The sequence below is a fragment of the Sphaerodactylus townsendi genome, linkage group LG04 (assembly GCF_021028975.2).
Source record: "Sphaerodactylus townsendi isolate TG3544 linkage group LG04, MPM_Stown_v2.3, whole genome shotgun sequence".
NCBI classification, from domain to species: Eukaryota; Metazoa; Chordata; class Lepidosauria; order Squamata; family Sphaerodactylidae; genus Sphaerodactylus; species Sphaerodactylus townsendi.
Window position 1 is genome coordinate 93,655,799 of NC_059428.1, and position 25,632 is coordinate 93,681,430.

Consider the following 25,632-nt stretch of genomic DNA (forward strand, 5'->3'; position numbering starts at 1 on the left):
TTGACTCTGGCAGTTATGTGTGATAAGGATTATCTTAATTGCTTTTAATGTGTGTGGGAGCAAAAGTATGTTCGAGCATAATAGCTTTATTGCAGGAGTGAAATAAGTACCTCCTTCCACTTGCACATATCTTGCCTTCAGTAACCGCAATTAAAGGGGGTGGAGGAGAATATCTGTGCATCTCAGTAGAAAACAAACCACTAGTTTCCTTTTGAGAAAAAAAACTTGTTTTGTCTCCCTCCAGAGGGTGAAAGGCTTGATGCTAAAATGAAGAGGCTGGAATCAAAGTATGCTCCACTGCACCTTGTTCCACTTATTGAGAGGCTAGGCACACCTCAGGTACAGCCTTCACTTGTTTTACAGTAAAACTCTATTCTACAAACATTTTCATAACAGCCCTTGATATCCTAGCTCTCATTGGTATTTAATGAGTTGAACGGGACAGCTTTCAGAATTCCATAGCCAATTGGTTAAATGCTAGAAGGCAGTGTCAGGATGACATTTAGGAGCATAGTTTCCAGAGCATACGGTTTTTACATGAGGGACTTGCAGTTCAAATTTCAGGGAACCAGCTGATGTGCTTCATAACCTTTAACAAAAGCCATTTGTTCTGTTATAAGTCACTGAATAAAGTAAAGGGAAAACCCAGAGCTCGTTACAGACTAAGCTGCCATTTCTGCTCTGAACTTTGCTAAAATATTAGCTTCCAGAAGAACATGGCCCTTTTTTCAGATTCCACTGTCTGCATTCGAGAATATTCTTAGATTGCTTTCAGTAGGATTGGTTAGCTGCTGTTTTTAATGTCTACTGCCATTTATTTGTGTGGTGGGGCTTAGTTTCAGCATGCTAACATGGAAGCAGAGTGAAGGAAGCAGGACATTTCTGTCAGTGTATTTCAATTGGTCTACAAATAGGTCTTATAACGGTGTTCCCTTTGGTTCCAATCCTAGCAAATTGCCATAGCAAGAGAAGGAGATTTGTTGACCAAGGAGCGTCTCTGCTGCGGACTGTCCATGTTTGAAGTCATTTTAACCAGGATTCGGACCTTCCTGGATGATCCAATCTGGCGTGGCCCTCTCCCCAGCAATGGTGTGATGCATGTGGATGAATGTGTAGAATTTCACCGCCTATGGAGTGCAATGCAGTTTGTGTACTGTATTCCTGTGGGTACACATGAATTTACTGTGGAGTATGTATCTAAACATTCTCTAAGGCTTTTAATCTAATATTCCTTTATTTGTATGTGAATTGCTAGTTATATGGTCAATTTTAAAGTATTAGTATTGGCCTCCATTGAACAAACTTTGAAGCCATCCTCTTTCTTGGAGGCTTTTCCCCAACTAAAGTGGTTTTTCTTTCAGCACTTGAAGGAAAAAAAAACTCCTTAGGTCAAGAAGGCCTTTTTTCCTCCATCCCAAGATAGGATTGTCTATTCAGACTTATCACCCCATGACAGACAGGGAAATGGACCAGTTGCTTGTAGGAAGAAAAGGGGAGTCTGCAAAAAGCTCACAAGGAAGTTGCCTTGTATTTTAAATGAAGTCCTAGCTTAGGGGTGGCCAATTTATGATGCTCCAGATGTTCATGGACTACAATTCCTATCAGTCCCTGGGGTTGATGGGAATTGTAGTTCATGAACATCTGGAGCACCATAGGTTGATCACTCCTGTAGCTTATATCATTGTGATAGTACAGCAAATAATGTCTTAAACCTGTTATGTAGAATTTGCCAGTCTCTTTTGAACAATCTTGGTTCATGTTTTCATCAGGTGCGTTATTGCTATTCAGGCAAAGGTGGCACAGTACACAGAATGGCATTGTTTTCCTTGCAAGTTTCCAGGGGCCTTGTAGTAAAACAAAAAACTTTCCAGTTGCTTATTCTGGTGCTATGTGTACTTGATTGATCACTTTGCTCTGCTTCAGAGGCATCTGATCAAGAATGAGCTGGGTATCTAAGGGAAAGAAGGTCTTCTCTGTAATAGCACCTAGTTAGGGAATTTGCTACTAACACTGATGGAAATAAAAAAAATTTCCTCAGGTGCCTCTGATCCACTGAATTGGACTGCTGGCAGCTGGGTTTTCTTAGGTAGAGTTTTTTGTTCTTTTGCTGGGCTGTTGGATTGATATTTATTTTAAGAATTATATTAGACATTTTATTATATTATTTAAATTAATACCTGCAAGCTGCCTTGGAAATAAGGTTCAGTAGGTAGGATGGAAATAATTGCATAATGCCTCCCTCTAAGAATCTCTGAACACAAGTATTTTAGGATACAACGTTCCATATTGACTTGGCATATTAAATATATTTTCTGTGCTTTTTTCACAGGCAGTGTTTTGGAGATGGGCTGCACTGGGCTGGCTGCATGATTATAGTACTTCTGGGGCAGCAGCGCCGATTTGATGTGTTAGATTTTTGCTACCACCTACTGAAAGTACAGAAACATGATGGCAAAGATGAAGTCATAAAGAATGTGGTATGTTAACAAAGAGGCCTGTTGTATGCAGTTTCTTTCTTCTGTCATATGGGTTTTTATAGGAACTTTCTAAAACAATTCCTTTTTGATTTATGTGTGGGCAAGTTTCCTGTTGTGGCCTGGCTTTTTCCCCTCACAATTCCCCCCTCTTTTCGACAGCCTCTGAAGAAAATGGTTGAAAGAATCCGAAAATTCCAGATCCTGAATGATGAGATCATTACTATCTTGGACAAATATTTGAAGTCTGGTGATGGAGAAGGCACACCAGTGGAGCATGTTCGCTGTTTTCAGCCTCCCATTCACCAGTCCTTGGCCAGCAACTAGAAATAAGATCCTGTTGTATTTGAGGCAGCAGTAGAAGAGCATCACATCAGCACAACATATTGTTAACATCAATTTGAGGATGGATGCCTCAAATGTCACTATACACCCTGGGCCCTTCTGAAAGAGGTGTTTAGTCTCATTTCTGAGTGGATTTTTTAGATGATTTTTATATACTTTTGATAAAAGGCTTTGCAATATACCCATTTTAAGTCTTTAAACCTTTTGTACTTGTCCAGCTGTTTATAATAATTTTCAAACGGTTTGGTCTTACTGTGTCTAACTTCACGTGCTTACTAGCAATAATGTAAAATTAACAATTATAGGGGATGTATTATTATTTCCTTATGTAAGAAAAGCATTAAGCTACTCCGTTACCTTTAAGGAAAACTTATTTTGCAATTCCATAAGTATCTTTAATTATGGGAACACTTCTAGAATGCCAGCAGAATCAATATGTAATCAGTTAAGGAGATTTTTAAAAGCAACTATTAGTTTATTTTAATTATTCATATTAGACTCCCAAATTTGGTAGAATCTGTTCAAGCATTCAAGAACGTGTTTTAATTTCTAGTATAAAAGAGAGATATCCCGGAGTCCTTGCACTGGCTATAGGCAAAGCAGTACCATGAGTCACTCCTACAATGGTAGGTAGAGCTCTTAACATTCTTAAGTGGGAGAATTAAACATTTTTAAATTTTTGGTTTGTTCTTTGAAAATGCTTTCATGTAACAGTTGCAGAACCTTGCTTTTTCTAATGCCAAGCTTGGTAAATATTTATAATTTTACCTTTGTGATGTCAGGTTTCAGCTGTTTAATTCTGAAAATAAATATCTAATTAAAACATGTAAAATACAGCTGTGGTTGCTTGTCTTTGCCACTTCTTTTTGCCTGAAGGGTTAATTTTGCTGTCAAATATTGATCCAATAAGGATCTGCTTTAAACAGCCTTTATCTCAAGCTGTTGTCCACTGGTATCATGGCTGATGGCTTGTCTTCTGTAGTCTATTTTTATCAGTTGCTACTGAATCAACTTCTTCAGAACTTGCAATCCCCCCCCCCCAATTGAAAAGCAAGCAGTATAGCCATGTGATGAAGCTTCAAGCTTTCCTCAGAGCAGGTAATAAAGTTATATCAAACTAGTGGGGCCCGGCCACGCGTTGCTGTGGCAATTGTCCTTCTCATCACAGTCCGCAACCCACACAGATGTCCATGCAGGTCCAATGATCCACAGCATAGCCTTTTCGGGTGGTCAAATGGAATCCCTCTTTTCCTTTTCAATTCACATTGTTATATGGTGGTGTCTTTGTTTTTTTAGTATAAGGTAACCCTTCCCATTCCACAACAGAATTGTCCAGAGTGCGAATTCCGCTGTCCATGAGGCTGGTTGACATGCACAGTCCTGGCTTGGGTAAGGCAGAACTGGGGCAAGGAGGCTATCCCAGTCAGGCAGCAGAGGCAGGGTGGTGAGGCGCTCAGATCGAGGCCAGCTCCCTGGGTTCTTAAAGGGCCATGTGCAAAAGAAGCAGAGCCAGTAGTGTTGGTTCGTCCCCACCCCGTGGATTTTCTTAGAAGAAAAAGGCAAACTCCAGCTCGCTTTTAGTAAAAGAGAGCTGTGGCGAATATGGGTGAGGAAGTGGGTAAGTGGTGGTTGGATGTGTGTTGTGTGGTAGTAGTGGGTGAGGCACAGGGAGTGAAAGTTACCTGCGTGTGGGAACCGCACCTGACGTCTCACACGGCAAAGTGTGTGCGTGTTTCACTTCCACTCGTATTACCTAACAGTATTACCTATTTAGTGTTTTCACTGCTCATCTCTGGTCATCTGTACGAACATTCTAAGGGCATACCAACCCCTCAGGCCACAGAAATGCTGCACAAACATTCTGAGGGAGACTTAAACACAGCCAGCTTCGTGGCCTGGTGCGCCAGGAAAAAGACGTTTTACCTGGCTCAGGTATGGACTTTTGGCGATTTGAAGGTCCGATTACCTGCCCGCAACAAGCAGGAACGTCACGCGAACATTTGAGGGCAATCCGTCCAGCCATTTCGGCGTTAGGGCATGAGTAACAAAGTCACTGCTAGCTTTTTATTTATATAGATAACAGTGACAAAGGGTTAACTGAAAATGGCTAACTGTACCTTGGAAAAAGGAACTACAACTTTCTCACAGGATAATTAAAAGTACTAGAAATGTATTGTCAAAGGCTTTCATGGCTGGATTCAACTGGTTGTTGTGGGTTTTCTGGGCTGTGTGGCCATGGTCCAGTAGAACTTGTTCCTAATGTTTCACCTGTATATTGCATCTTCAGAGGTGTATCACAGAGACTGGACATAGTGTGTAACAGACTTTTCTCTGTGATACATGTTAGCATGGCCTTCCATCTCCTGCCTTGTGAATTATTGGATTTTCATATTATTCCTTACACTGTGTGCTGCAAAATGCCAGTTTCCATGTTTGTATTGGTGGATAGCAGAGTGTCCAAGCTGAGAGCAAGCCTAAGGCAAAACAGTCTGTCTGCAGAGATTAAATCTATGAGTTACTCCAGTGATACCATCTGGATGCCTCATAATAAGGACATGAATCTTTGATTATCCCACCCTGTCAGAATACTCCTTTAACATAATGGAATCTGTAGAACTCCTGAACACCACACCTCGCTAAGCTGCTTTTTGGAAAATCCCTGATACTGTGCTTTTGGGAAAGCATTTCTCCAAGCAATTGCTTCTTCCATCTCCCTAACCTCCAGATACAATCTCCCTAACAACAAGATCCCTTCCTGGTTCACTCAAGCTTCAGTCAAATTTGAAAACTTAAGGCAGAGACTTTAGGAAGCTCCTCTGCATAAACCATTCAAGGTTTCACTGATATAATCTAGGACCAATTGGCCCCATTGTCCCAGGGAGTAGACACAATAGATACAGCTGCTAATTAGCTCAGCCCTGCAACCCAGCATAGAGGCAAGAAACGAAATCTAATGCAAAGGGTCTCTTTTCCTACCAAACTAGTGATCCACCCTATAAAAGTCCTGCTCAGTTTAAGCTCATTGCTCATTTCTAACCTGAACCTCCCTTGGTCAAGTTGGTGTGAGACACGATATATCATCCTTCGCTTGGGTCCCTATGCTGGCATAGAGATCCTTGCCTTCTTCTGGAACTTCTCTGTAGCTCATTGGTAACATATAAGTCCCTGCTTCCTCAACTCCCATTCTGTCATCCGACCTATCTTTTCCTCCCTATTTGTATATTTAGGAACTGTGTGTATGTGCCTTAACATCTCACTGTGTTTTCGAAGGCTTTCACAGCCGGAATCACTTGGGTGCTGTGTGGTTTCCGGGCTGTATGGCCGTGTTCTAGCTAGAACAAATCTCACTGTGTGATTGTGTGCAACCAAAACTTATATAAAAATATTTAAACTACAATTTGGTCTCTTTTGTGAATTCTCTGCGGATACGTTTCAAGCCGTTTCTGGTATACGTAGTCTAAAAATATCCTCTCCCAGCCTACCTCTTGCATTGCCAAGCCAAGTAATTCCCCATTGCTCTATAAAAATAAGTGTATACACTGTTAAGCTGGGTAACAGACATCTCTGAAGATGCCAGCCACAGATGCAGGTGAAACATTAGGAACAAAGTCTACTGGACCACGGCCACACAGTCCGGAAAACCCTCAACAATTAGCTACAAGAAAATTTGGAAGCCCCTAGCACTTAACTCAACTGCATTCTTTTATCAGGCACAGAGATCTCTTCTGTAAAATATGAGGCTTTCTAAACCAGCCACAGCAATATTGAAAAAGGCTGTTCCATAAAGGCAGTAGGCTACAGAAAATGGGATAGAGTCCTATGTCCCTGCAACAGTTAAGATTGAGAAAGCTTTTTTTTTTTTGTTGTTTTCCCAAGTGACTCCATGTGTACATTCTGAAATACAGAAGTGATCAAACCTCATTTCCAGTGCATGGTAGATGATGGATAGTATTTTATCCCAAGTAGGAAGCTGGTGACATTTCCAGAAACAGTGTTAAAACATTGTCTCATGCACCACCATTAGGCAGGATGACATTTATCAAAACATCACTTCTGCTGCCCTTACTTAAATTCCAACAAAAACTAACACTGGATTAATGCAGGTTTAAAAACCAACTGCTTCATCTTCCAAAAATGACAGATGCACACTCTAGAATGCTGTCACACTGTTTATGTAAATCCAATTCAATTACTTTGCTTGGCCCATGTAACTGCATTCTTACCTCATCTCCACTGATGTTTGGCCAACTATGATAATTCCCACTTGTTTTTTCTTGCCAGCTTGTCCAGTGCTATTAAAAGATATGACAGAATGTGGCCTAAGTGTTTACGATGTTAAGTGTGCAAAATCATTAAGGCACCTCCGTATGATTAATCTTGCCGGCTCCAAGTTATTTTCATTATATAATCTGCATGGTTAACATAGTAGACATTTCCCCCTTTAACATGTTAATTTAGCCTCATTCACGAGGAAGAAAACAGCTGTTTCATACAGATGCACATAATCACACTTAGTATTTGCAGATGAACCACTTGAAAACACATTCAAAAGAGTTACTACTCCTTGTCATGAAAACCAGACAGTTTGTACAAATGGGAGGAGATCAAGGGTTCCTGTTTGTGGCAATCAGTTACCAATGCAGAAATAAAGCATTTTATTAATTAAAATGGTCATTAGTGCAATAAATCTTAAATAGTAGCTTAAAAACAAAACATGTTTTAAAGTTTAATTTTTCTGAATGAGAAGCAAACAAAAACCCACGGTTGTGTTTGGTCCAAGCTACTCAAATGTAAAAATGAATGATTGTCTAAACATACTGCTTAAATACATTTTTATGACAAGCACATACAATGGACTTTACACAACGAAACAGTTACAGAATTGCTTTTTAAGATACTGTCAGGTTTCCGTTTCTCCTGGAGGACATTCCTTCTGTTGACTGAAGATCACCTACATGAGATGCAGTCTCTTCATCATGATTAAAGCGTTCATATGGGTTTGCAAGAGAGCCGTTCATTCCTCTGTCATTTTTATGAAGGGAGACAGGCAAATTTGCTAGACTGAACTTGACATCTTTGAAAGCATGCAGCAAAAATATCCCCACTATTATAGTGAGAAAGCCACTAAATGTGCCAATAATGTCATCAGCTGCCATGTGTTGCCACTCCTTAAATAGAATAGCAGAGCAAGTTAAAACAGATGTTGTGAAGAATACATAATAGATGGGTGTCACAATAGAAGTGTTGAATATATCCAGGGCCCGATTTAAATAGTTGATCTGTGTACTAACGCAGACAATAAGGCTCAGCAGCAGAATCCAGGCCAAAGGATGTTTCAGCACAGGTTTTCCAGCAAAAAGTTCTTTTATCGCAATGCCCAAACCTTTTACACAGGAAACGGATAAAGCTCCAATGACCGAGCAGATTGTTATGTACACAAGAATGTTGCTTTGCCCATGCTGTGGTCCCACCACAAATATCAGTATCAAGGACACAATGACTATGAGAGTTGCAAAGACCATAAAACCTGCAATATTAAAAGAGATCATATACATCAGCAGTTGATTTCTTTGAGCTAAAAACAAGATGACACACACCTGCCTCATCACTGCCACTGCTATAGAATAATCAAAGTATTTTTTGTGGGGTTGGAAAATTTCAAAAATGGGCACAGGAAATATGGTACACAAAGTCTCCAATTTAGCTAAATGTAAGTTCAGCTGTGCATTCGTGAGAGTATTCAATGTACTTGTACAATGGAGATGTATCACTTGGGGACAGGTGTCTGCCAATTCCAACCTGAGGTTCTTAGAACAAACATTCCACAGACTACATAACAAACATTCCACAGACTACCATTGTTCAGTGGTTCTCAAGTACTAAACTGATGCTACTTTGTGACTCATTTGAAAATTAACCCCACACGTTTCCTCATCTAAGACAAAATATGAGACCCTAACATCACTTAATAATTAACAGGTTTGTAGTTTATTTTCAGTAGTTATTAACATTGATTACAGCGTTGCAAGGCCACTCTGCAAATTATGAAGGCAAACCCAAATTTGCCATCAGCCTTCAAGAGCCCTCCCTCTGTTTTGTCCTCACGCCATGCCTCTAAGAGGAATGCAACCCACAGTACCATTTAAGACCTACAAATGCTCGAATGAGGGCAATCACTGAGACTGCTCAATTCCAAAGCAACCACGCCTGTTTCCAAGTAATAGCAGAAGGACTAAAGCTGAGGAGTGATCATCTTGCTATGATAGGAAATGCTTGAGAATACTGCCTTGCATTGACAAAAAGCCACTAACAGCTGTAGTAATTCTTTCAACAATTGGAATCCATGCCTACACACTAGTATTTTCATTGGTATGCTCTGAACCACAAGAACAGGTGGCATATGAATATTTTTTAACAAATAATTACATTCTCACCTGGATCACCCAGCTTGTGGGCTATTTCATTCAAAGTTTCTACTTCCTCTTCTTGGGGTGCATGAATAACCATCACAGTGGAACCTGCAATACTTAGCAAACATCCAATTTTCCCATGTAGGTTAAGTTTTTCATTTAAAAAGTATGATGAAAGAACGGCACTGAAAGAAATACAAACAAGTATCACAAGTCACACACTATTCTAAGTGTGATTTTTCACAGCAGAGTTGTAATCCCCCTGCATTAGGGCAGGTGCTTTTTAATTCACATATATTTTTTAAAAATCAAAATCAATCTCTTCAAAAGGAAAGCTAGCACAAGTCACAATTAGCAATAAAACCAGAAGGCCAACACAATTTACCAAGTTTACCTCTACAAAAATCCCATTAACTCACTCATATTCAACTGTGAGAAGTACAAAAGGAGAAGATAATGAAACTTTATACATACTAACAAGTCTAAAAGGTTAAAAAAAAGGTAAAGTTTCCCCTTCAGTCATATCCGACCCTGGGGTACCACTGCAAGCAGTGATTTTATAGGAAAGCTGCTTTTCTGGGGTAGTTTGCCATTGCTTTCTCTGGCTATTCTTTACCAGCTAGCTATAAGCTAGGCACTCATTTACCAACCAAGAAATGGATGGATGGCTGAGTTGACCATGAGCCAGCTGCCAGGATATCTGACCCACAGGGGGCTCGAACTCCTGACTATGTGAGTGTCAGTGCAAGCACTTAACCACTACACCACGCGGCTCCTACTGACAAATCTACAGAGGTTCAAACCAGACAACTGAATAAAAACAAACTTCAGTGTTTTGAAAATCGGAACAAATTATCTTGAACATGCATATATAAAGACACGTTCTCTATTGGAATTATTTACTACAGAATTTATTAATGCATGATACTATGGTTGCAGTTATCAAAAGGCTTTTAAAATAACTCTAGATAGTTGTCTCTCGTTGAGGTGCAATCACATTTCTTACCTTACAAGAACGCTGAGTGCTCCTAATGGAGTCACCAGCGTAGCTGGTGCAAATGCATAGGCAGCAAAGTTTGCAACTTCTCCAGCACCCACTACAAATTAAAAAGCAAAAAAGGCAAGTCACAGAGAAATAAAAGGAAATGAGTTCCTGTGGGTGAAACCAGAAGACACACAATCATAGTTTTGACTGAGAAGGAAAACTGAGCTGCTTACTCCAGGCCATTCTGTTTTGAGCTTCCTCTGCAACTTTTTAATCTTTGATCATCATACTGTCCCCACTAATTTGAGTGACAGTTACTGTTGCAGGTAGACAACAGATTACTATAGGAAAGATGCATTTTCTTTTGCATAATTATTTAGATATGCAAAAACTAACAGTAAAAAGAAACCAATCAGTGCTCCTCTTTTTTAACAGTTGGAATGAAATCCAAACTATAGACAGCCAAATGAGGGGAAAAGTCCAAAGAGGCTGTTGCTCAGCTTCAAATGCTCTATCTTTTCATCCTTTCCAACATGTAATCTGTTTATTCCTAGGCCTTGTGTAAGAACTCTTTTTTCCTCTTTGTTCCTGGTCCAGTATTCCTCTTTGTGTGCAGATAGGTAGAGTTCACTTTGGCAATTAACACATAACTCCAACTTGGAATAAATTGGGCTGCAGCCCGTTTATTATAACATAACATACATCAACAGAAGCTGGGGAGCAAGAGGACCTCATCCTGCCTCGGGCCAGCATCCCTCTGCTAAACCCAGAACCGTCCCCAATCCATGATTGGGGATAGGACAGGAAGTTATTGGATGCCACCTGGGTGCAAACCCATTCGTGGCACCCCTTCCTGCTGGGGTGTCAGGCTCGTTTGCAGGCACCGTGGCCTGCCCCTTGAGCCCACCCCACCCCAAGCCTCTTAGGGAGGCCCCCGACCGCGGAAAATCCGGTTCGCAGGCTCAGATTTTTCCATTAAAGGATGAGGTCCTTTGCCCAACACCGCTAGGCTGCGACAAGTATATATATAGCAACAGTGAAAGCTTAACCACCTAGGGAGGGAGGGTGGGGGATCTTTGATCCTCAGACGAAGGAAGAGGCTAGGGCTTGCCGCGTGCTGGCTTTTAAAGCAGGCACGCCCATCCCCCTTTGCACGTGCGCTGCCATGCCCCAACCCAGCCGGGAAGGGAGGAGCCAACCGTCTCCCTCCTGCAGCAATGGCTGCACCCGTTAAGTCTGGGGCCGCTATTTTTTTTCACAATGGTTGCACTTACAATGCAATTTCCATTTATAATTCTCAGTTAGACCACAAAGGGTGAGAACAAGGATAAATCATGGATACAGATCTTTCCTACACTTTCCCAGCAATTCTGAGACCTCTGAAAAGCTGGTGATGGAGGCTGCAATCCTCTACGGACACTGAAGAAACAGAACTGGGCAAAACTGCCCAAATCTTCCTCTTCTGCCACCATTCCATTGGCAGAAGAGCAAGCTGGAGTTGTGCCACCCAGGTTTTGTCCTTTCCTGTTTTCTTTTTTGTCTACACAGATTTTGCAGCCTCCAGCATCAAGGTTTTAAGTTTTTGGCTGTGGGGTAAAGAGAGAAGCAGGAAATACTAGAAGCAAGAATCTTCTGCAGGCACTTCATTGGATCTAACACACCTTGTTCATGAGGAAAATAGCTGCCAGTTTTAGCATCTACAGATACTTACTAGATAGTAGTCCAGCCCACCACAACCATTCTTTCAGGTATGCATGGCCACCTTGACCTGTATTTTTAAAGGGAAAAACCAAAAAAAATTACTACAGTGAATATTCCCTCAAGTCCTACGATCCCTTTTAAAGGAGAGATACAGGTATTAAATTAAAGCAGCTTGCACTGTTGAATATCCAAGGAAATATGTTGGATATTACAAACACAGCCGACTATCCAATCTAGTTCATGAAAGATGGCCCGTGCAGTCTGACTGTACAAAAGTCACTGAAAGATCAAGAGTGAGCTTTTTATACGCAGATATTCCTTGCACCAGCAAATGGATGTATTTCAAAACTGAAATGTTGTCAGATGTAAAGTATCTATGTGTTTTCATACAACTATGGAAGACATCAAATTCAAAAACCGACCAGCTGAAAACAGTAAAAATCTTTTGAAACTTTTCGGTAAGCTAAGTTTCAAGAGTAGTAATGATAGAACTCTATGTGCCTTTGCTGAGATCAAGAAAGACCTGATGTTGGAAAAACACTTTTTAAGATTGCAGAATTTAACTTTGCAATCTAGAATGCTACCAAATATATTCCTCCTAAAATATGGTAGCAAGGTGGCATCTGACAACTTTCATACCCTAAGAAAGAGGATAGATGATATCAAGAAACAGATCAGCTTAACGAACTCCCTTGTCTTTTTATCTCCAGCAGATAAAAGATACATCCAACTGCTTATCTTTCATTCCTAGATGTTAACTACAGAAGGGCATTTGCTTTAGTGAGATGCTCCACTCTATTGCAAGGTAGGTATAGAAAGATCCCTAGATCAGACAGCCTGCGCCCATGTGAACCAAGACAAGTGGGAACACTGGAACATGTCTTTTTCCACTAATCATTCCATAAAGCCACTCAACTTAAAACTCATTCATCCACTTTCAGTTTTATTTCCAGATCAGTCTGAATCTCAATGGGTCAAAAAGATCTTGTCTTACTTAAATGCCTCAGGTCTCTACACAAATGGCAAAATTTTGTGCATATATGTGAAAAGTTTGTCACCAGGTCTCCAAACAGAAATTTAAAAGGGGCACATACAGTGGTGGGATTCAAAAATTTTAACAACAGGTTCCGATGGTGGTGGGGCCAACGGGACCAGGAGGGGAGTGACATGGTGGGGGCGTGGCCTGGGCGTTCTGGGGGCGGGGCATTCCAGAGCAGGGTGGGCAGTGCTGCGGCAGGGGCGCAGGGTCTGCGCGTCCCAGGTGCAGTTCCCCCTCACTCCGCCTCTGGATTTTTCTGTACCTCCCCTCCAGTACTGTTGTTGGTACTTTCACCAGTTTTCAAGCCCAGTGCCCTCCCTCATGAGGCAGAACTTAGCCTCTACAAAACTGAAAGTGGAAGGTCATATTTTCTTTTAACAGAGATGTATCTAGGGAAAATGGAGCCCAGGGACAAAATCTGAGTTTTGCGTCCCCACCCCCATGGGTGGCTGCCCTCTCCCACCATGACAAAACAATGAATTTTTTTTTGCCCCAGGTCATATCAAAGTCACAATCACATTATAGAACATGCCCCAACTCACAAATCTGAACACAGCAATGGGGCCGTGCCACACAGAAGAAATAAAATTTGTTGACAACATTTTCAAAATGCTTTCAAAATGTTTTATTACTGCCGTGAAAACGTTTTATGGAATTATATCCAACACCCCCAATTGCCTCCCCCCCCAACATTGGAAACACAGCACAGAGCAAGGGAGGGAGGGAGGACAGGGACAAATCTCAAGTCATGTTTTTCACAGTAGTTGCACACACTGAATTTTAATACTGACAATGCTCTTAGTCTTAACTTTCCCAGTCCCAGGCTCTAACTGCTTTTCCTAGTTCTACCTTAACTCTGCCCATCAACTGACACTCTTCAAGGCATACCTCATCACACACATTGCGTAAAAACATGATTCTTTGTGGTCCGTTGCAAAGACTATCAAGACAATCTTGCTTGGCATACAATCAAGGAACAAGCAGAAACATGAATGCGAAGATAGCCAAACACTAAATTTTTCAAAGAGCTTATAGAGGTGATATGCAGTGCAAGCTTTTGGTTAGGATCTGGGATACCCAAAGTAGCTTACGACATTATCCCCTTCTGACAGTGCCTGGCCCAGTTTCCATATCAGAGGGGGAATTCAGACTTGGGTCTCCCAGATCCTAACCACTTCATCATACTGGCTTTCCTGGTAGTAATGCCTACTAATTCCAGTCTACTTTATTTAATGCATTTTATTTATTTATTTATTTATTTATTTTATTATTTGTTTATAAACCGCCCTCCCGAAGGGCTCAGGGCGGTGTACAACATAGATAGAGCACAACATCAAGTTAAATACAATAAATATATAGATTAAAACAGCTCTAATAAAATAAACCCTACCCCATTTAAAATGCAGCATTTATTAACTAAAGATGGCGCCTGCTATCAATTCCCATAAACCCCAAAACGGAAGGGGTGGCAGGATCTCGATGTCATAAAGGAGGGAGAGGAAAAGGAGGACCCCTTATCTACGGCTGGTCTCCCCAAAGGCCCGGGTGGAACAGCTCAGTCTTGCAGGCCCTGCAGAACTCAGCAAGATCCCGGCAGGGGCCCGGACAGCTGATGGAAGAGCGTTCCACCAGGCAGGGGCCAGAGCTGTAAAGGCTCGGGCCCGGGTGGAGGCCAACCGTCATCATCGAGGGGCTAGGGATCACCAGTAAATTGGCCTCTGCTGAACGCAGGGACCTATTTGGGACATATGGGGTAAGACGGTCTTCGCCTCCCAGGCTCAGGGAAGTTTCCAGTGTATAATAAACAATAAAATCATCACATTAAATACTATTTAAAACACAGATGAACTAAAAACATCCATCTTAAATTCATTAAAAGTCTAAACTTAATACATTTTGGCTTATCACTGTAACAGAATAATTCCTTCTCAACTGGGTCAAAGGTGGACCCTGTTTTTAATACAAAGGTAATGCAGCCTGCATTTGGCTGCTCTGTGCTATAATATTCAAGTGTGCAGGAACAGCTGGGTACAGGTCTGTTACAACCCCACCCCCAGCAAAACATTTCCCAAACTGTACCTCACAGCAACGGTAACAGGATGGTAACAGGAGAAAAATAAATCTCTCTACAACACATAGTTCTCTGCTCTTCTATTTAAGATGGGACTCTTGTACCAGCCTTAGGGAAAATAGACTGTTATGGTCATGCTAGGGAAGAACATGTTGTTTATATTTCTTTCCATTGTGCACAAATAGCAAAGCTAAAGTTCACTGGCATTCATTTGCAAAGAACTTCAGCTAAATTGTCGAAGGCTTTCATGGCCAGATTCAGCTGGTTGCTGTGGGTTTTCTGAACTGTGTGACCGTGGTCTAGTAGATCCTGTTCCTAACGTTTTGTGTGCATCTGCAGCTGGCATCTTCAAAGTGTATCCCATAGAGAAGTGTGTTGTGATACACCTCTGAAGATGCCAGCTGCAGATGCAGGTGAAACATTTAGAACAAGATCTACCAGACCACGGCCAAACAGCCCGGAAAAACCACAACAACCAATCTATTTATAATTCATGAACAGGAAAGGCTGCCCTTTGCTAATCCCATAACTTCCTCATATTCATAATTAATGATTAGATATGAAGTTTAATTATATTTAAGTTTATTTAAGATATGAAGTTTAATTATATTTTAACAACTCATTTAAAGGACAAGAAGCATGGCCAACAAAAATTAAACTTCCACATAGGGCTAAAATATTAGAATATAAACAGTAGTAATAAATAATACCTCTATGTATTATATTTGTATCCTTTGTTTTGAATCAGCATCTGGGCATGCTAGGCAGAAACTTCCTTCCCAGTAGAAATAAAATGGTGTCCTCCCCAAACTTTTAAAATAAAAAAGTCTTGCTTTAGCATAATACAGTAGTAATTCCACCCATCTGCAGATTAGCAACTCCAGTCTTTAATACACTTTTAGAATGAGACTTCTGAGATCGTTTTAGAACTCTGGTTACCTCCCTTTAATTTATTAACATTAAAAGGAAAGGGTGTGTGTGCACTGAGATCTCCTTCCAGAACTTCCAACAAGTGATGGCTTTTATTTAAACGTAAGGTAATAGACAGAGTGTTGCTTTGCAAAAATCTGGGAGAAAGGAAAAATGATCCCCACTCCTGCCTTCTGCGCCCACTTCCCCAAACAGGTATTTTGCAATCCCGGAACACGGATTTCCGTGCGTTGTTGCTCCCAAATGGAAGACCTGATGTGCCAGATCTGTGATCTGCTCCAGGTTTTGCCCTACCTTTGAAAATCTGGAGAGGACAAATTCACAAACTGAAAGTAAACTGGAGGTTGCAATGCATAAAAGCCAGAAAAGGACTTCTGTGACTGCAGCATCTTTGGAACTAAGGATAAGTGGGGGAAAAGGCTGAGGAGAGGAAAAGGCTTACTTAAGGCTATATTTTAAAAAAACCTAACCCTAACCTCCCCACACACACACACACCAGCTCGCCGGGTGTGCCCTATGGGATCCAAGCCTGCCCTGCCTGGCTGCGCATGAGCAGCAAGCAGAGCCCAAGCCGCGATGTGGGTGGGTGGGGTGCTTCCTTCTAGGTGCTGCTTGGACTCAGAGGCCACCATGCCCATCCTCCTCTACCTCCTCCTCTGGGGTAGGTCCTCTGGCGCTGCTCTGCTTACCCTTCAGCAGTTTCCAGCCTGCCCCTCTGCCTGCCTCTCCTCTAACCCTGCCTACCTGGACTCCTCTCCCCTGGCAGCCAGCTGCTTCTCCCCTCTGCTTTGCTCAGCTTAGCTGTGGGGAGGCTGAAGAGAGAGACAGCCAGGCAGCAGGCTGCAGAAAAGAGACTTAAGTTAGGGATCGGCTGCAAATTCCTATCTCGTTCTGAAACTAAAGTAAGTGTGTGAGGGGTGGGGGTGGGATTGGGGGGGTGCCATGGAGGGCAGGGGGGTGCCATGGAGGGCAGGGGGCCCCTGGGGGTGATTTTGCATCCCCCACTTGATGAGTTTTGTTGCACCCAGAGACAGAGATTGCCCCCTTGTCCCTTATGGAGTTAATCATTAACAACAGGTTCTGCGAACTGAGAAAATTTTAACAACCGGTTAGAACCGTCTCGAACCGGCTGAATCCCACCTCTGGGCACATAATCTATATATATAAAAAGCTAACAGTGTTTTTGTTGATGATAGTATAACTCAGTAACTGCTGGGCCAATTCCTCTGAAAATTCCCAGCCACTATAGTCAGCCAGGTGAGAGTGTTTTTAGATGTTCACATACCTGAAATTTCACACCTGGCCCAGGTAAAACGCCTTTTTCCTGGCGCTCCATGGTGAAGGACATGCAGCTGCCTGTGTGTAACTGTCACCCTTAGAATGTTCGTGTAGCTTAGAATGTTCACTCAGATGGCCAGATATGAGCAGTGAAAACAGTACATAGGCTGTAACTCGAATGGAAGTGAAACACATACACATACATACACACGAGGGAGAGGGAAGGGAGGGAGGGAGAGGAAAGAGGCAGAGGGGGAGGCATGCAAGGGAAGAGAAGTGAGAGAGGGGAGACAGTGAGGGGTGGCATGCAAGGGAGGGGAGGCAGGGGGCCCAGCATCTTGATATGACCCACCCACCCTAGCGGAGGGAAAGGGAAGGGCGGGAGGGGCGACATGCAAGGGATGGGAGGGAGGGGCCAGGCACCCTAGATTCCCTGAATACTGCGGTTAAGAAAACCAGGCATGCATTACTCAGGAGTAAGCTCGGTACAGCAACCGTGACATACTTTGAATGGCTGTGTCGCGCCCCTCAGAGGGTTTCCTCAGAAGCGACACCCATTGCCACCAACCAAACTTACTCCCAGGTAAAGGATCATGACCAGCCAGCCTAGATGTGTGGGAGTGGTGCCTTTCCATTCCCCCCGCCCCCCAGGAATGCGGGCACACACATCAATGACATCGCACAGTATCACGCTGCGTGTTTGCATGAGTACGTACTGCTGGCCTCTGCAATTGATTTGCTGCTACTGTTCCTTTCCCATTTCACCACAATAAGCCACAGCAACGCGTGGCCGGGCCCCGCTAGTATTTCATAAATGTATTTTTTTGAAAAAAGTTTTCCTGTTATGCCAAGTTTATATTATGGACAATCTATATAGAGAGTTCTTATTCAGAGCTTTTGTGGTTTTAAATGTAATTATTTTCAATTGTATATCTAGTCAATGACTGTATTAATAAACCAAGCTAAGTTCTCTAAGCTAATCGGTCCTTAAGTCTGTTTGCAAAGAGTTGCAAAGCACTTTGCACACAAGTTTGGTTTCTCCGAGACTATCCTTTCAGTCACTCAAAAAATGAGGTAACAATCTCCTAAGGGAAGGGAGAGACCCAGCGTCTTGCACTCACTTCCCTCCTACATTATGAAGGTGCTGAAGGTTCCACTGTTTGACCTCTACCCACATAGGAGCCAGTCTTACCTCAGGGTACAGTACAACCCAACGATGGTGACAGCAGTCTGTGAGGCATCACTTACAGAAAACAAGTTCTCTCTCAAGACAGCCCATAAGGCTTCAGTCCCTCACCATCAGAGCCTTCTCTTCTTTAGCGCTTTCCCAGAGCTTCCACCAGAGGAATTCCTTCAGAATCCTTCTTTTAATTTGGTTAAGTTTAGGCAGATTATCTAAAAATTAAACATTTTCAGCAGACACCAGCAGCTTTGACAGTGGGCAGTTGCTGAGCTAGCAACCTGTATCTGAAATGCTGGGAAGATGGATTACCTATCAGGGCAGAAATGTTTTGGCAATTCAGCACTTGATGAAGCCCTTATGAAGGCAGTAATGTCCTGTTCCTCCAAGGACAACAGATCCTTTGTACAAGGATCTAATTCAGCAGGCTTCCCTTACAAGTTAAAACAAAGTTTTAAAAAAGTTATACCAAACAAAATAACTTACCTGCTCTCATGGAACCTTTTCTGGCCAGTCGAAGGAGTCCTTTCTTCTTCAGGATGAAACTCCCACCAATGAAAAGGCTAGAGCTCATTGCCAGTATTAGACCAATGTAGAAATAATGTTTTCCACTATTCTGGATCATGTCGACAGTTGCTGAGGCATTCCAAAATGTCACATTGCTGATGGAACAAATCTGCTGCCAGTACTGAAGACAAGGGGCTGCTAAACTGAAACCTAAACAAATTAAACTGTGGTTACATTTAGACACATGTTGATTTCTGTGCACATGACCACGCAGCAGTGCCTTATACAAAACCAAATCACTGGGCCGTCAAGGTCAGCACTGACTATTTAGACTGGCAGCAGGTCTTCAGGATGTCTTTCAGGATGCTGCTGCGTCCTTTTAACTGGCGATGCTGGGCACTGAACCCAGGAGCTTCTACATAACAAGCTGATACTCTACCACTGAGCTATGGCCCCATCCCATAGTCCATGCTCTAATAAACTTCTCTATTAATATCAATTAAATAGGCATCTCAATGTTCCTAACAATGGGTTGTTCTGGATGACTCTGGTCAGGCCTGATTCATATACAGATGTACATTTCAGAAGTCCCAGGCATCTAGTTGTTTTTCCTATATCACACTCTTTCATTCCTGGCAAGAGGTACCCCACAGCTATTTTTTCAGTTTGTTAATGTGTACACTTCACAAATGATACTATTCAAGAACACTTGCTTCTATTTTACAATTTTTACAGCATAACTACATGCCTCCTTGCATTTTGATTAATCATGCGTCCCATTACGGCTACATAGCTCAAGGACAGGAATTACAAGAATCCATAAAAATATTCAAAGAAGCAGCTCCCAATCAATTTAGCTTCCCATATTTATAGGTTTTTAAAACCATCTCCTAACAATCATTCCACTATTGCATCTGGCAAACATATATTAGATGTTTTCCTACTGTTCCTGGATAATGCTACCGTTATGGAGATTGTTTTTAAATTTAGATAGTAAGAGGTTCCCTATTTACAAGATTTTTTCCCCTATTTTTTGATGGTTGTAGGTTTTTTGGGCTGTGTGGCAATGGACTGTCATTTTTTGCTCAACATTTCACCCACATCTATGGCTGGCATCTTCAGAGGCATGTTAGGGTAATATGTGTTTCTTTCCATAGAGGTCTATACTTCTTGGGGGTTTTCTCCTTATTACACTTTTCTTCTGTCAGCAATTAGGATATTTAGGACCAAACATTTAAATGGCTATGCATGCAGCTACAAAGGATATCAAACTCACAGACCTCCTAAGAGAACTGCATATTCATAATGAGTAGGGAGGGCTGTAGAGCAACTGATTTGCAATCAGAAAGTCTCAAATTCAATCCCTGTCAAGTTCAATCTCCAGTTAAAAGATCAGTTAGTATGTGATATGAAGGACCTCTGACTGACTGGCAGGACAGCCAATGCTGCAACAGAAAATACTGATCAGTTGCTTCTGAGTCAACTGATGACAAACTGCAGCTGATGATAACATCAACAGGTTGGTAAGAATACATAGTAATCTTTAACCAGGGCAAGCTTACCTTGTCTGGTTATGGTAGTATAACAAACTCTATGATCAACATTTCTTGTTTCGACTAGTCATAATTCTTATCTTACAAGGTGCCTATTGTTGGAGGGAGGGGGAACGGCAATTGTAAGATGCTTTGAGACTCCTTACAGTAGAGAAAATCGGGGTTTAAAATCCAACTCTTCTTCTTACCTTTTTGATTGATATTTTAGCCACATTAAATTCATAGGTTTAATTTGCCATTATGTATTTTCTTATTCATAACTATATTGAAAAAAGTTACAGTTTTCTATATGGTTTGATTTATGGCTCAGAGTTTGGGGAGGAACCCAATGACTGCTGAAAAACACTAACAAGAATTCATGGAATAGATCTTAAAAGTTGAGAAAGAAAAGTAGCAGTGCTTAAGAGGAGACAGAAAATGAATGTTCAATTTGTCATGCAAAAGAATAGCTTTCCTGAAATAAAATCCCCGTTCCCACCTCAAAACAAACAAACAAAAAACCTACTCTCACAATGTATTGCATGAAATCCCATTGCCAGTAATGTATCACACAATGCAGGGGCCAACAGATTTTGTAAGACGTAGTCTTACTCAATAAACTCAATTATGATAAAGTGCTTTAATATGTACACCAAAATTGCAGTGCAATTTTAGGCAGAATTCTAGATCTTTGCTACCTGGCCACAATATTTAATACAGGCAACATTGAGTGAACATTATTTTAATGTATTTGCTGGCATCAAAAGCAAATTAATTTACATTCCAAAGAAATGCATCAGGAAATACTAAGTACAATCTTTTTGCCAATGAAAGCAGACTTCTTGGTCTTGACACAGTTAACAGGAGTGCAACTAGCTAGCAATTACAGTAGGTGACTGTTTACATTTCTATCCATGTCTATTTTTCCCCCCAACTTTCCCTCCCCAATTTTCTTTGATCCCCTCAAGTAACCTCTTGCATTTCAATATTCTTATCACAGTTAGTTTTGTTTTACCAAAGGCAGACTCTGTCATGACTTCATTTCTGTGTAACTGTAAGTTGGGTACCTCACTCAGGAGATTCAAGAACTATGAGGGATCTGTAGGGGATGGCAGAACATGCATCTATTCACTCTTTTGGTTAACCTAGTAGTGGTAGATTGGCAGACAGATATCTGGAATGTTTGTTGTGTGTTTTGTGTTCATTTTTGTTATAAATATGTAAAACAGTACAATTTTACATGCTAACATTATTCCTTCTATGCTGTCAAAGCAGAAAAATGTTAGGCTTGGTAAGTATTTTATATATTCAATTTTCTTCATCATTTCCATTTTTTAAAAAAGTTGAACATTTTTCTTCCATGGATCCAAAATTAACAGAAGTCCTCTCTTTAATGGTACCCTCATGAACAATATTATAAAATTGCAGCTCAAGACCTTCTGTTTTGATTAAGCTTTTCTTCTTTTATAACTAAATACTATAGAACTCCCAGTTTTCCATGACACTGGTTACCTTCTCCACTATCCTTCTCATAATAATGAAGTGTATATTTATCACTGCACTTTCTCTGAGTCCTTATAACAATGAATCTGCCATTAGTTCACAGGATTGGTCTGGGCAACACCCAGCAAGTTAGATGCTTTGCATTGCACTGAAGCAAAAAAGAGTTTCCTTTGCAATACCTTACGAAGCAAGCCACTCATCTGTCAGGGTTGCGCCTAGTGATTGAGATGAATTCCAAGCCTGATGAAGTTGTTACAAAATATATTGCCAGGGATTGTATCTAGTTGATTGAGATGCATTCCTGACTCAATGTAATCCCTAACAAGATATATATAACCAGCCTGCTATACGTTTCCACTGCTGTAATGGGACGTTCTTTCCTTGATCTTATTTTATGGCTTCACACGCTGAGTAGATAACTAGACTTATCCCTGACACTTTTGGTTTCATGGGAAACGGAATGTTTCTGTTGTCCTGTGGGGGCAGGAGGTCAGGTGGCTCTATCTCTATCACCGACCTTGGGGCGCCTAGGCTCCGGAATTATTCTTTCTGGGAAAACAGGAGGGGGGATTTACGTCTGAATAAAGGGGATAGCAAAAGCCAGGTTTGGCAGAACTGGCATTTACAAGCTAGATACTTCGTTGCCTATCAATTAACGCTGCTGATCATCAATACAGAGTCTGTTGCTTCAAGGCTCAAGACCTAACACATCTCTTGTTGCCTCAGCATATTCATTCTACAACTTAATTTTTAAATCCTTGGGGCAAACTTAGATATTAATATGTGGCATTCTCTAGTGATACCTAGGCAACACAAATTAAAAGAAATTGAGCAAGTTTTTTGCAAATTATTTCATCAGCAGCCCCACAAAGAACAAAGCAAGATACTGCTTGCCTGTGCAGGAACAGCACACAGACATCTTTGCAAGACTAAGGCACCAGAAGAGCATGCCAAATTTTATTGCCCTGGTAAATGGAACCATTTGTTTTTTTGTCTCTACCTTTCATAACCATTTTGAATGAAAAAATACTTTGTGATTTTGTATTATACTACCAGGACTTTTTGTTCTGTCATATTTGCAAATACCAAGTACCAACTCATATGTAATGTGAGCTGCATATAGCAAGATTAAATGTTTGGTTGTCTCAGTGAAACAATATTACATAATTATGCCTGAGAACCAGTGTGGTGTTGTTATGAAGATACTCGACTAGGGTCTCAGAAATTCAAGTTCAAATCCCCACTCTGCCATGGAAACTCACTGGATCCCCCCCTTAGTTGGCATAGGTGTGCTCCTAAGAAAACAAGGTTTTCAAGAAATCAATATTTAACAGTGTTAAAATGATGAATGCCATAAAGAACAGAACATTTAGGCAGTTCCCAAGACAGTCCTATAAGACAATATTACCTTATACAATGAGTGAGTGGAAGTGTGACCTGTCACAATCCGCTGGTAGTTCCCAGACTGAATTATAGCAGATCCTCTAAAGTTCCATAGTCAGAAGCCAAAAGGAATTTTCAATGCCAACACTCCCTGTTTAAGTATAGCTCTATGGATAAGCCTAGCCTCTTCCACCCTCCTGATTTCCAGCCGGGTACACCCTGTTAGGGCTGATCACCATTATTTTGACAACCAGTCTAGTTAGACATGCTGCAAGTACTCCTGTCTTGTAAAGTCATAAAAATAACAAATTCTTGTTTATAAATGGCAAAAAAGATATAAATATTTCTCTGTCAACTCAGAATCCACCACTTTAAAACATACCAACTTGTTTTCTACAACCAGGACTTCGTATTTCTAGGGCTGGTGTTAAGAATCTGTAACCTTTAATTAGCATTGATCTGTCAATTGTGAGATAACTCAGCTGTACTCATATGATCAGACAGGCCAGTGTGGGGCTTAAGTGAAGAGCAGATCATTATGACTGGCTCCGTTCCCTGGGAGCAGCCATTTTGTAACTGGCTTCAGTTGGTGAATACCAAACTCTGGCAAACTCACAGTTCATCTCTTTTTAAAAAAAACACCAATGTTTGCCCATACCAGTCCTAGAACAATGCAAAATATCTTTGTTATGGACAGAAGTAAGAAATGGTTTCATCCATTTCAATGTGTTTGATCTTTACAGGAAGGGGGGGAGTGAGTGAAATATCCTGGCCATTACAGGTTTACTGGAATATATGAACAGATGAAAGGAGCCTGTCCCAATGAAATATTCATGAACTGATGCCAGTTGTATTAGTCTTGTGATTTCAAAACTGAGTGTATACACTGTGCATGTGTAAAGTGCCATTCACTCACAGCCAATGTATGGTGACCTCAGCAATGGGTTTTCAAGGCAAATGATTAAGCAGAGGTGGTTTGCCATTGCCTTCCCCTGCAGAATCTTCCTTGGAGTTCTACCTTCACGTATTGACACTCCTTAGCTTTCGAGAGCTTCCGTCTAAGTATATATACTGCAATAAATAAAATACCAGAATATTTATCTGAAAATTACTAATCTTGCACAGTATGAATTAAAGTTTGCTCAGATGGTACACCTGTCCAAATAAGAGTATGGATTCACGGTGCTCAAGGTGTAGAATACATCTGATTTCCCTATGGAAGTGGTCAAGTTGATTTTTGTCAAGTGAAAGGCTTGTTCTTCAGAGACAGTTTAAAATGGTCCATTGGTCACTTACCGTGAAGGGGCCTTCTCCTGGTGGGCGACGAGGGCATCTTGGATGGGTGATTTCCCAACCCATTCTCAGGGAGGCAGGAACTAAAAGTTTGCTTTTTGCCTCCAGGAGAACAACTTGTCAGATTCACAACCATCACACACCTGTAATTTTTTTTTATTGGCTCAACATGAAAGAGACCACATTGACCAAAAGCATTGTCCTGGCTTTCAGTTCAAATCTGTACAGTAATCACTAGTAACCTGTAGACTGGACTACTATAACAGAACTGCCCTTGAGTACGATCTGGAAACTACTATTAGTTCAAAACGGGTCTGCTCATCTTTGACAGGGATAAAGCACCACACACACATAATGCATATCTTTAAAACCTAGCACTTGTCCCTTGTTTGTTTCCGGGTCCAACTCAAAGTGCTGGTTTTAACCTTTAAACCCTTTTATAGACTCATATGTGAAGGGGCCACCCCCTCACATTGACCTGTGCAAACTACCACTGATCGCAGACATTTTGGGGGAAGACCTGGAACTATGAAATTGGCTTCTGGAGCTTTTGTCTTTCAATCTAAATCTCCTAGCGTCCAAAAAAAGAAAAAAGATGTAAAGTGGAATAGTTCCAACAAGTCTTTAATGTCATTAACTGAGTTTTTCTTGAGTTCTTCCGATTGGTCATGACATGGACAGCCACAGGCTATCTGGATGTCATCAGATTTCTGAAGCTAAGAAGTGTTGGCCCTGGATAGTGTTTGGATGGGTGACCTCCCAGGAGTACCAGGGTCATGATATGGAAGCAGGCAAGGACAAAGCAGCTCTGGGGCCCCTCTCGCAGGGGCCAATAAACACGGGTTAAGAACTGTAAAAAACCATTTTGGGGGGGAACTTCGCACTAATCTCACCCTTAAAGCGAGTCTGCTCTGTGTTATTTTCCCCAAACCAGGTTTTTCAAGAATCACGCTGTCCACAAAAATTTTTTTAAATCCCAAGCGGCAGCCGATTGCAAGCGA

At 41.4% G+C, this 25,632-nt stretch overlaps 2 protein-coding genes across 2 annotated transcripts in view; one reads left to right on the forward strand and one right to left on the reverse strand.

The window, feature by feature from the left end:
• The window catches only part of CYFIP1 (cytoplasmic FMR1 interacting protein 1), a 68,348-nt gene extending 64,693 nt beyond the window's left edge, over positions 1-3,655 (forward strand). The window contains exons 28-31 of the mRNA XM_048492635.1: positions 245-339; positions 951-1,189; positions 2,330-2,477; positions 2,637-3,655. Of these exons, the coding sequence (XP_048348592.1) occupies positions 245-339; positions 951-1,189; positions 2,330-2,477; positions 2,637-2,801 (647 nt within the window). The 3' untranslated portion in view covers positions 2,802-3,655. The remainder of the gene's footprint in view (positions 1-244; positions 340-950; positions 1,190-2,329; positions 2,478-2,636) is intronic.
• Positions 3,656-7,430: 3,775 nt separating this feature from the next.
• The window catches only part of NIPA2 (NIPA magnesium transporter 2), a 31,235-nt gene continuing 13,033 nt past the window's right edge, over positions 7,431-25,632 (reverse strand). Inside the window, exons 2-6 of the mRNA XM_048495091.1 lie at positions 18,900-19,130; positions 11,926-11,982; positions 10,236-10,326; positions 9,254-9,414; positions 7,431-8,346 (exon numbers count right to left, since the gene is read on the reverse strand). Of these exons, the coding sequence (XP_048351048.1) occupies positions 7,709-8,346; positions 9,254-9,414; positions 10,236-10,326; positions 11,926-11,982; positions 18,900-19,038 (1,086 nt within the window). The 5' untranslated portion in view covers positions 19,039-19,130 and the 3' untranslated portion in view covers positions 7,431-7,708. The remainder of the gene's footprint in view (positions 8,347-9,253; positions 9,415-10,235; positions 10,327-11,925; positions 11,983-18,899; positions 19,131-25,632) is intronic.